This window comes from Mesoplodon mirus, assembly GCF_964341445.2.
Source record: "Mesoplodon mirus genome assembly, chromosome: 12".
Taxonomy (NCBI): domain Eukaryota; kingdom Metazoa; phylum Chordata; class Mammalia; order Artiodactyla; family Ziphiidae; genus Mesoplodon; species Mesoplodon mirus.
Window position 1 is genome coordinate 46,882,344 of NC_138988.1, and position 12,259 is coordinate 46,894,602.

The following is a 12,259-nucleotide window of genomic DNA, read 5'->3' on the forward strand; positions in this document are numbered from 1 at the left end:
TCTGTGAATTGCTGCAAGGTTGTCCCAGAGAGTAATTAAGTATCAGTTGAGTTTAGAGGAAGGCTGTCACGGAATTGCTGAGTTGCAGAGTAGACCACAGAGTAGCAGTTTGCAGTGGTGTTCCAGAGTTACTACTAAATTTTCAGGAATTTTGCCAACCATTGGCATCTTGAAATCAGCCATGGTGGTAGTACTTACACCATGGAAATCATCAAATAGTAATAAATAAGGGATTTTTTTCCCCTCCAGTGGGTTTGCACTACTGGATTTCATTAGAGTTTTACTGTATTTCTTTGCCTTGGAAATAAGATAGAGAAGTCCACTCTCCTATCTTTTAAAAGACTTCTAAGATAAGTGGCTCCTCTCTGTTGCCATCTCCCCTTTCCAAATCGTTACCTCCTGACTTCTTAAACATCACAGAACTTCTCAGTGCCACATCCCAGTGGACTTTTATTTTTCTCAATACTTACATTCCTTGGGTCCTTTTTAGCGTTTGACACTAAAGATAGCTACTCGCTTTTGAGACTCTTATCAGACACTCTAGCGAATGTCTGATAAGAGCCATCTTCTGACATTTTGCTTCTTGTCTTACCTGAGATCAGTAGTTAGTTTTATTTGCCCCCCCCCATTCTCTAAATGGAGTCATTCTGCAATCTGTCTCCATCTATGTTTTCATTTTTGCCTTGTTTACTCACACTCCTTTTAACTATCCTGTCTGTGGAGAGGGCTGAAATCTCCTCAGGATGGAGCCTTCTTCAGTACTCTAGTGATGTTTCTAACTGTGTGGCAAATGTTTGCAACTGATTCCTCAAATGTAACAAGTCCAGACCAGAATCACATTTGCACCGCCTTCCCCTGAACTAACAATACAAAAAGCTCAGTTTTCCCCTTGACTTCCTATTTTTGTTAGGGCACTTAGGTATTTAGTTTCTTCTGGTCATCCAGATTAAGAACTGTGGCACCGGCTTCCCCTCCCCCTCCCCTGCCTTCATTGCTCCAGATGCCAACTCCTTTACCACGTGCAGTAGATTTTAAGTGCAACATCACCTTTCCATTCCCACTGTCACCTGGGGGCCACCTGGTTCAGATCCCGGTTACTCCCTTTTCTGATTTATTGCAGGCTTTAGTAATATGTTCTGTCCCTATGCTTTCAGTGTAATTTGTTTGTTAACTTTCACACCCCCAAGAGGCACAGTCTTGCTTGTAGCACAGCCACACACAGTGGCTTTATTATATGTCCTCAGCCTGACTTCAGAGCCCTTTACAGGCGGCATGGCTCCTGTCTTTGGAGTCTTATTTCCTCCCTGTGCGCTGGGCTCTAGCCAAGCTGTGTCTTTCATTGTTTCATAAACATGTTTCTTGCTTACTTCCCATTTCCCCATGACTTGGTTCAAGTTGTTTTCTCTGACCCAAAACAGATTGTGATGTTCCTTCTCTAAAGGTCCATGGTATTTTCCAAAACTTTCTTCATGGCATCCTCACCATGTCTTGTAGTATAGTTTTTCTATGTTTGTTTTGTCAGCTCATTGAGGACAAAGCTTTTGTCTTATTCAAATGTCTGATAGAACCTAAAGAGGCTTTACAAATAGAAAGCTTCAATACATTTTTAAGAATCAAACACTTCAGCTGTTGTAAACTTAGGCTGACACAAACATTAAGATCAAAAACCTAGTACTTGATTATTCATTTTGCAGTTTGTGATTTAAATTTTTTAATCATAAAATATCCAAAGGACATCAATAGACATATTCATAAGAAATTCAAAGTTTGAACTTGACTAGGACGAGTTTGAGCCATTAGGATCATGAACTTAAATTATATTGGAGGAGTTGGGAATATGATTCTTTTCCTTGACCTTGGATGAACCAACAGGGAACCATGCTTCACTGTTTTGCCTATTCTCCAAAATGCCAATTACAGACCAGCAAATGCAGATTTCATTCCTATGACAAAGAACCTAACAAAAGATTGTAGGGGCTTCCCTGGTGGCGCAGTGGTTGAGAGTCCGCCTGCCAATGCAGGGGACATGGGTTCGTGCCCCGGTCCGGGAAGATCCCACATGCCGCGGAGCACCTGGGCCCGTGAGCCACTGAGCCTGCGCGTCCGGAGCCTGTGCTCCCCAATGGGAGAAGCCACAACAGTGAGAGGCCCGTGTACCGCAAAAAAAAAGTCCCATGGATGGTACACTTAGTAAAAACAACACTGAATAATACATTTCAGAATCAAATGTGTCCCTGAATGAGTCCTTAAAGTCTGTATTATTTATAATAGCCATTCAGAAACATTGTATAGTTAGATTTTTAGTCTGATTCCACAGTTCTATAATCTCTCACTCCTGATTGTGAATCATAAAAAAAAATTATAGAGAAAGATGATTTTATTAAAACTTATTATTCAGTTTGAGACTTAGGGTTTTTAGTTTTTATTTTCTTTATCTAGTGGATGAACTTATTTTGGAATTAACACAAAATATCACTTGGATTTATTAAACAATGTAAATCTAAAAGTACACATGTAGTTTCTTTAATTATGTATGTTGGATGATGTTGTGTCTGATTCTAGAATGGCTTGTTTACTGTGTGCAAGAAGGTAGGAAACAATTGGGGGAAAATATTACCAGCACGTGGCTATGTCTAAAACACCAATTCTCCAGCTCTAGGTCTTTAAAAGTCACAGGTTAGGACAGTAATGTTTAAAAATTGTATAAAATTTTCTTAAAAAATAATAGTAAAAAAAGTAAAAGTTACAGGTTAGAAATGAAAAATAGTTAAAAGAATGCTAATTAATGTGTTAAAATATACTGGAGGGCCTGTGTTGTCATTGGTCTAATGGTTATGATAATTTGAATCACTAGTATTATTTATTTAAAATAAAATGGCATATTAGTCGCTTAAATTATGATTGTGTGAGACATACTCTATTTTTTTTTTCTTCCTCTTTTCCAGGATAGGATTTAAGAAGTCATTTCCCAAAAAAGAAGGTCTTTATTTGCCCAAGTGTGTTATCATTTTCAGCTTGGAAGTTTTCAGTCATTCATTGGTTGAGGAATTATTTCAGAGGAACGTGTATATTCATACGTCTAATAAATTTGGATATTTATAATAAAATCAAAACCTCATAGTTTCTCTAAATGAGATAGACTACTGTGCATAGAGTGCTTAGAATAGCTTATAGAGAGCAGTAATAAACATAGTTTTTCTCTCTTGACAGTACCAGTATAGGGAGGGAGGCCATTTTAAACAAAATTGTAATATAATGAAATCCTCTTTACTTATAACCTAATTAGAAATGTTATTTAAGTGGCCAAGAGTGTGTGGAAATTGACCAGACTTCTGTATATTTTCTTCAGAATACTTTGAAACCTCTTTCACTGTTTCACAATATTTACAGATTGTGCAAATCAGATTTAGTAATACTATAGATAGTCAGAGAACAAAACAGGAATTATTAGCCAATTTACATGTTGATGTCCTAGGATACAAGTACAATGTTAATGATATTTTTTTTAACAAAAGATTACATAGAGAGTTAAGGGAGGACTTCCCTGGTGGTGCAGTGGTTAAGAATCTGCCTGCCAATGCAGGGGACACGGGTTCGATCCCTGGTCCGGGAAGATCCCACATGCCGCGGAGCAACTAAGCCCGTGCACCACAACTACTGAAGCCCATGCGCCTAGAGCCACAACTACTGAAGCCCGTGCGCCTGCAGCCCGTGCTCTGCAACAAGAGAAGCCACCGCAATGAGAAGCCAGTGCATCGCAACAAAGAGTAGCCCCTGCTCGCCGCAACTAGAGAAAGCCTGCGTGCAGCAACAAAGACCCAGCACAGCCAAAAAATTTAAAAAAAAAAATTAAGGGAAAAAAAATTCAGTTTTATCTCTCAAACTCAGGATACTTAAAATCACATTCTTAAGTTAATAAACTCTGTTAATATGCTAAGCACATCCTGTTTGGCTTCCTTACAGTTGCCACCTGTAGTGTAGTGTTTTAAAGCTTTTCTTACTCAGAAATCTGCTCACTAAAAAGATTCCTTATATCTGTTACAGGTTATAAAGCAAGATTATTTAGTTTTTTGATAAGATGCTTTAGGGCTTAGATCATCAACCTTCCTAATGAGGTCAGTTCTCAACAAATGGACAGTGTAGAAAACCTTTCGGTGCACATTGGTAAGCCTTCCTGATGCCATAGATAGATATAGTTCCTGTAGTGAATGGCTTATCTTTACATTGCGACTGACACTTTTCTTCTCTTCTGAAGTTAGGGCCTCAGCAATGTATGATGGTGTTTATTTTTTATCTGCTTAAATAAATTAGAGAAGTTAATTTTTGCTTTTCTGTGTATTTTCCAAAGTTCTGAGGAGGCAGCCCTGTATCTTGTTCACTGTATTATGGCCATGGTAAATTTAATTTTTACTTTGGTTTTTGTGACCTCAGAAGTATGGCTGGATATCTGACAAACTTCAGTCTGTGTCCTTACTTCCAATCTCATGTGCTTAGTTGCAGTCTTCCACACACGAAGCCTAGAAATGCAGAACAACACTGAATGGCATAGGAGATTCTGTGGAAGAGGCAGAGGGTTTCTTTGAAGATGAGGTCATTTTACCCCAAAGACAGGAAGTGAGGTTGGATGGGTGTTTTAGAGCAGGGGTCCCCAACACCCGGGCTGCGGACCGGTACCGCACAGCAGGAGGTGAGCGGTGGACCAGTGAGCGGAGTTTCATCTGCTGCTCCTCATTGCTCACATTACCGCCTGAACAGCCCCCCACCACCCAGTCCGTGGAAAAATTGTCTTCCATGAAACTGGTCCCTGGTGCCAAACAGGTTGGGGACCGCTGTTTCAGAGGGTTGAAGCAATAGAGGTTGCAAGCTAAGGTGTGGGAACTCAGTGAACAAAGGGTGATAACCTAAAGGGTGGAAAAGATAGACCCTTGCTTTTCACTCTTTAAAAATGTTCCTTTGGACCTACTATGTGCTAACACTCAATCCTGTAGAATAACTCTAAGAGAGAAGTAAAGGCAGTTTATATAAAACATTGTCATCTGGTTAAGGCAAAAACTGATTAGATAGAAACATTATCGTGGCTTAGGGGAGAGAGGTATCTTTACAGCTCTGTTAACAGTGAAAATAAAATATTTTACTATGTTTTGTTAAATATAGATTTTTCAGTTTAAATATACTTTAGAAAAGCTCCACTTAAAAAAAATTATCTACTTTGATGAAAAAGCTGCTGTAAAAACTTGGAGAGTATTGGTGCCTCTTGTGGTTGAAGAGCCCTAATTTTTAATGTAATACAGTAGCCTTGTAAACATAAAAACATTGTTTTGCCCCTTCTCTTTGAGTTAAGCCAATCACTAAGAGGCAAAATGCATAGACAAGACAATGCTATCCTTTGAAAGTAGGTTTTGTGATGAGTGGTAAATAGGTGGAGGTAGGCATGAGTCCTGTATTACCGGCTGATATATCACATTTTAAACTCTAGTGCCTTGTGCATAGTAGGTATTCAGAGACTGAATTTTTTTTTAATATTATTTTTTTTTGAAGACTGAAACAAAGATTGCATTTGTGTTGTCTCTGCCCCAACATGTCTATGATGTAAGTGGGAACAGTAATAGGTTATAGTTCATTTCACTTTTATTGTTGTACTGATCTCTGATTCTCTTTGACCAGGAACTGTGCTATTATTTGAGGGATATTTGTTGAAAAAACTTGATGAGATTGAGTTGTAAGTAAATTCCTGTTGGTACTAGTTCATATATTTGTGACCGAACATAGACATTGATAACCATGTTGTCAAGGACTTTTTTTATTTTAAGCTCCAAAGATCATGAGATTCTTTCCTTTTAGTTGCCCGTTAAACTGCTGTTTTCAACAATTGAAAAAATTGTTGAATAAATTGAAAATTTCATTGCTGAAGGCTTGAGTTGTTTTTCCTTGATAATTTGTAAATAGTTTATATATTTACCATAAACTAATAGTAGTAATGTTTTCCATTATCTTGATACCTTGGTAATAAGTTACAGGTAACATTTGTCAGATATGCCTAGAGGTCTTATCTCCTGTTAATTCAGAAGATTTGAAACTGGCAGCAGAGAACATTAGACTAGAGCCTTATTATAATGTAGGCTATTATGGATCTTCTGTTCTCTCATTCTTTTTTTTATTATTGAGGCATAATTGACATATACCATATATTTGTTTCAGGGGTATAATATAATGATTTGATATTTTTATATATTGCAAAATGATCATCCCAGTAAGTCTAGGTAACCATGCATAGTTACAGAATTTTTTTCTTGTGATGAGAACTTTTTAGATTTACTCTCTTAGCAACTTTCAGATACGCAGTACAGTATCAACTATAGTCACCGTGCTGTACATTACATCCCCATGACTTACTTTATTTGTAACTGGAAGCTCTTACCTTTTGACCACCTTCACCCATTTTACCCATTTTCCACCTCTGGCAACCAGGTTTGGAGGCGTCCCCTGGGCAGCAGTCACACAAATCAGGGCTCCAGAGGAGTGTACAAGCTCCTTTCTGGGAGATATTGGTGAGCTATAGCAAGGCAGAGGGTGAGTGCAAAATGGCATTCCCCAGCCTCTGTTCCATGAAAGCACCTCTGTAGTCGTTAATGTTTGCCAAACCAGAAACCTGCTTCTAAGGCCAAAACTCCTGGACAAATAAATAGGCCACTTTGTCAGAGAGACTAGGGGTGTGTTTCAGTCAACTGTCTGTGTGGTGTCCTGAGAGTGGCAGTCTGCCAAGAACTGTCTCTGCTTGTTACAGTCCCATGGGACCCAGGAACACAAGCCCCTCTGACTGCCAGAGCCAGGTGAACAAGGGGTGTCCTCTGGGTAGCAAACATAAAAACTGGGTCACCAAACGTAAAATGGCAGAGGGGGAGCAGGAAGATGGTGTCCACCAGTCTCCATCCCTGGAGAGCATCCCAGCAGGCCCCTGCTCCTTCGGCCATTGCTTTAAAATTAGGAAATTAGTCTCTTTCACGTAAAGCCCGGGTGCTTTCAAAGGGCTGCTTCTGTGCTGGGTCCTGGTGCAGGTGAGTCTGCACACAAGCCCTTTAAGAGCCATTCCTCGATTTGCCACACCCCATGTGTTTCATGGGCTTGAGCCCCATTGGTCTTCAAAGCCAGACATTTTGGGGCCTCATCTTTCAGCTGCCAGTCTTAAAAATCGGGGTGCCCAATGTGGGTTATGAGCCCTTCGCTCCTCAGGGGGAAGCTCTGGGTTTTGAGTTCCCTCCTGACTGTGGGTCGCTGCACCGGGGTGGGGTTTATGGTGAGATTGCGTCTCAGCCTTTCCCACCTGCTTCCATGTGGTTTCTCTCTGGTTTGGGTGATGTGGAGGGCCTTGCTCTGCCAGTTTTTAGGTTATTGTCAGAGGAAATTATTGAATATGCTGCTGTAGATTTCAGTGTGAGTGTGGAGGAGGTGAGATCAGGATCTTCCATCTTGAACTGGAGCCCCGACATTCTTTTTTTCCACATAATATCTCTGTAGTATAACCCACATGCCATGAAAACCTAACCAAATACATCTGCTTATAGTCCTGTCCTTTAATCCTGTGTTTGTGTGTGTGTGTGTGTATGTGCATACATACATATATACATGCTTACTTGTGGACCTTACTAGGAAGTTTTTATATCTGAAGATAAAGAGACAAGAAGAAAGTTGACTAGCAGATAAAAAGGAAAAATTTATATATATGAGAAAAAGTGTGAGTTACACTGCTTCTCATCACCTTCGTAAATTGTTCATTCTGTTGATTACCCTTTTCTTGACTGATCTTTTTGCATTGACATTTGTTTGTTTTGTTTTGGGGGTTTCAAGCCCGCATCTTGCCCATATCCTGTCGCCTAATAAAGAACTAGTGGAACTCTTAAGTGCTCTCTGCCTATAGAAATGAACCTCATTTGCCTTCCTCCATCCGCTTCTTGTATTTCTTTTGACCAAGGCCTTCATTTCACACACACAGTTACCAGGCACTCACATGGCCACAAGCCGGTTAGTGTGTTTGGCACTGGCAATATAAGAATAACTTTTTTTTTTTTTTAAGAAGATGTTGGGGGTAGTAGTTTATTAATTAATTTATTTATTTTTGCTGTGTTGGGTCTTAGTCTCTGTGCGAGGGCTTTCTCTAGTTGTGGCAAGTGGGGGCCACTCTTTATCGTGGTGCGCGGGCCTCTCACTATCGCGGCCTCTCTTTTTGCGGAGCACAGGCTCCAGGCGCGCAGGCTCAGTAGTTGTGGCTCACAGGCCTAGTTGCTCCGCGGCATGTGGGATCCTCCCAGACCAGGGCTCGAACCTGTGCCCCCTGCATTAGCAGGCAGATTCTCAACCACTGCGCCACCAGGGAAGCCCTAAGAATGACTTTTAACGTGGGTTTAGTATTCACTGTGCTCAGAGTGCAGTAGGGCAGATAAATAGTAGACAAGTAACCACAGCAATAGTAACTATACCTGTAACAAGGGCCAGAGGACTGACTAATCACCTGTGCTCTTGGCATCAGGATCAGGGACAGTATCTCAGAAAAGACAAGGTATTCTGGGCAGAGGGAAAAGCCATAGAGGCATAAAATAACATGAAATTTTGGGAGTTATGAGGTATTGAAAAGTACAATGTGTAAAGACAAGATGGGGCGAAGTAACCTGTGGATGGATTGTAAAGCATCTTCTGTGCAGATTTAAGGAATGTGATTTTATTCTGTAGGTAATGACAACTCCTCAGACATTTTAAGGAAGATAGTCACCTGAGAAAAAAAGTGTTTTGAAGTCACTCAGAATTCAGGTCACATCTCTGCTTATGTCACTTAGTAGCTGAATACTCCTGGGCCTGGTGCTTAACATTTCTGAACCTCAGTGTTCACATCTGTAAAATGGGTGTAGCTTGGACTGAGAGTACCTTGGATTGTGAGTGACTTATCATTCAGCAAACATTATTTATTGAGCGCCTGTTATGCATAATGCCCAGAGAAATTCTACAGGGAAGGGAAATGCAGTAGGATGAGCCTACAAAGCTTAGAAAAGGTAGATGCTATATCAACCCATTCAAAACTTAGCACATTTCTCTATTCACAGCTATTCTTATTCATGTGTTCTCTGTCATTAGTGGCACCTCAGACAGAAGCCTGGGAATCCTCTATTATACCTTCTTTATAACCAATTATCAAATCCAGACTGTTTTACCTTTTTTTTTTTGGTATAAAATTTTATTATGATGAAACGCTAAAGTTTTATGTGTTCATTTGTTAAATTTTGACATATATGCATACATCTCTGTAATCCAATTGTATGTTAAGATGGAGAGCGTCGCTATCATCTACTTGTAATTCATTGCAACCAGTACACCTCGGATGAAGCAATAACTTTATTCATTCATAGCATGAATGGATATTAATATGGTAGGTATTGGGATAGAAACCGAGAATGCAATGAGTCCTTACCTTCAAGGATCTTATAGTTAGGTGAGGATACTGATGAGTAAATATGAACTTGATGACACACCTTGAGAATTAAGAAAATAGAGCTTGAGTACAGAGTGCCATTGTGTCACCTTGATCTAATTCTCTTTGGGTATGTGGGCAAAGGGGAAATGGAATCTAATCTGAGGTTGGTAAGAAGTATAATGAATCATGCAAATAAGGGAGAGGCATATTCCAAGGATATTCAGGGCCAGGAAGCAGGAGGACAGAGAATGTTGTATGTCTAGAGGATAGAGAATAAGAACTAACAAAAATGATATTAGAGTGTCAAGTAAAAGGCTGGAGCAAGGCTGAGTTTCCCATTGTAGGTCAACCAGAAGTAGCCTTACCTTCGAGGCAAGGAGTGATGCAAAATGACGATTCTTTGTCAGTTCTTATCTTTGAACTCCCTCTGAACCTTATATAAAACTCCTATTTTATGCCTCATAAGTATTAGTGAATCATTGTTATTGTTGTCATCAGTATAATATCAACTACTGTTTATTGAAGGTTTCTACATGTCGTATGGAGAAGAGGGACGGCACTGTGGTAAGGGGCACAGATAACTGGAGTGACGCTGCCACAGGGTGAGGAATACCAGCAGACACCAGACCCAGAAGAGACTAGGAAAGGGTTTTCCCTTAGAGCCTCTAATGGGAGTGTGGCCCTGCTGACACCTGGGTTTCAGCCCAGTGATGCTGATTTCAGACTTCAGGTCTCCAGAACTGTGATAGAATAAATTTCTGTTGCTTGAAGCCACCAAATTTGTGGTGATTTGCTATCGGAAACAGTGCCCTTGTTACCTCACAACACGCATGATCTACTTCTTTCTGTGCATGTGCTCATGCCCTTTCCTTCCCTGGGAATGCCTGAACCACCACTCCAGCTTTTCTTTTTGGCTGCATCAGGTCTTAGTTGCAGCACGCAGGATCTTTAGTTGTGGCGTGCGAACTCTTAGTTGCGTCATGTGGGATCTAGTTCCCTGACCAGGGATTGAACCCGGGCCCCCTGCATTGGGAGCGTGGAGTCTTAGCCACTGGACCACCAGGGAGGTCCCACCTCGTTTTTGAAGTATCCTGTTTATCCGTGAAGATCCAGTCCAAAAGCAACTCTAATCCCTTAAGGGAGAATTAATCACTCTTACCTCTGTTTGGTAACTGATATGCCCCAAGTGAGTAGAATAGTTTCTCAAAGATAGTAAGTGCTCGATAAATAACTGTGGAGTGAATTAATTCTATCATGTATTACAGTTGTTGAGTCACCTATTTCTTCCATTAGATTTTTCTTTGCTTTATTTATTTTTTAAATTGAGATATAATTAACATATAACATTGTATAAGTTCCAGGTGTACAATGTGTTGATTTTACAGTTATATATTGCAATATGATTCCCACAATAGCTTTAGCTAACACCTCTACCACTTCACATAATTATCTTTTATTTTTTGAAGTAAGAACATTTAAGATCTAGTCTCTTAGCAATTTTGAAGTCTACAATACAGTATTGTTGACTATAATCACTATGCCGTGCATTAGATCTCCAGAACTTACTCATCTCCTAGTTGTAAGTTTGTACCCTTAGCCTGTTTTATTTTTAAATATTCCTCATCTTCTTGTCTCCATCCCTGTTGCCAAAGCCTTCGTTCTGGCTCTTACCTCTCATCTGGAATCTGCAGTAGTTGGTTTCTCTTCTTCTTTAATTCATTTTCTCTTTGATGAGAAAGTTCTCACTTTAAGTGATACTGGCCATATGCTGAGCGCTTGCTAACTGTCAGATATGACTGCTAATGCCCTGCATTATCTCAGATTGTTAGGATATGCCTGGGGTCTGCTGCTAGACCAGGAGTTGAAGGCTCACCCTCTCCTTGGTTGGCTATGAGCAAAGTGTGTCAGTTCCAGCCTCCCTATGCCTTTTGTCTCCTCTTGCGCAAGGCCTGCTTCCTTGTTCTCTTTGTTTCGCTGTCTTGTGCCAGATGCCTGGGGCCTTCTTATCATCTACTGTTTGCTGGAATCCAAAGCTTTCAAAAGTTAACCGGTTCATGCTAGGTAGATTGGACATGGGCCCGTCCTCTGCATTTGTACTAGGGGTATGTTCTACACTTAACCATGAGATTTGAAGCTTTAAAAAAAATCTCATATTTTACTAAGATGTCTCTTCTCTCAGCCCTCATAGTAGGTATATTTTGTACTTGCTGTGAACCTGCCATTGAAGTGATCGTACTCATGGTCTTTAACTTTTTTGTACTTCCACCCTGATAAGAAACTGTCTTGCAGTGGGGTGGGGGAATGCCTTTTTTGTCTTTTCTTGTTCTGCCCATTTTTAGTCTCTGCTTGATTTTGTGGAATCTGACTATCCATGAAGGTAAGATGGACTTGGAGATCTACTTGTAGGTTCTCAGGTTGAAGGTATCTGTATCCCAGTACTTTATCACAATGCTTTGTACCTATTAGGTGAATTTGTCACATACAGATAGATAGCTTCCTCATCACACAGACAGTAAACTTTCTATTCCGCTTTTCTTCTCCCTATGTAACAGTTGGGAGTTGAGAAGAACATTAACTCACTTATTTGTATTTTGTTTTTGATGCTGCAGGTCAGGATGGCTAACTGGTTGGCTTCCCACATGGTGCCCTACGTCAACATCACACCTTAAAGACGCTGAAGAGAAAATTTTGAAATGTAAGGTTTTCTTCTTATAAGTTAACTGAGCCATTTACTAAAATAGGTCCAATATAAAGCATCGCCTTGAAACTGAAGATCAGATTCTGTGGTGTGTTAGTTGT

At 40.2% G+C, this 12,259-nt stretch overlaps 1 protein-coding gene across 6 annotated transcripts in view; it reads left to right on the forward strand.

The window, feature by feature from the left end:
- The window catches only part of ABHD5 (abhydrolase domain containing 5, lysophosphatidic acid acyltransferase), a 32,890-nt gene that overhangs the window by 3,257 nt on the left and 17,374 nt on the right, over window positions 1–12,259 (forward strand). For 2 of the 6 annotated variants that reach the window (XM_082639736.1, XM_082639735.1), the window contains exons 2-3: window positions 9,986–10,062; window positions 12,070–12,155. In XM_082639736.1, coding sequence (XP_082495862.1) covers window positions 10,001–10,062; window positions 12,070–12,155 — 148 coding nt within the window. In that variant the 5' untranslated portion in view covers window positions 9,986–10,000. Of the gene's footprint in view, window positions 1–2,945; window positions 2,997–3,116; window positions 5,590–9,985; window positions 10,063–10,089; window positions 10,191–12,069; window positions 12,156–12,259 lie in introns of those variants that run through there. The other 4 variants (XM_082639740.1, XM_082639738.1, XM_082639737.1 and 1 more) reach the window with 4 other exon arrangements.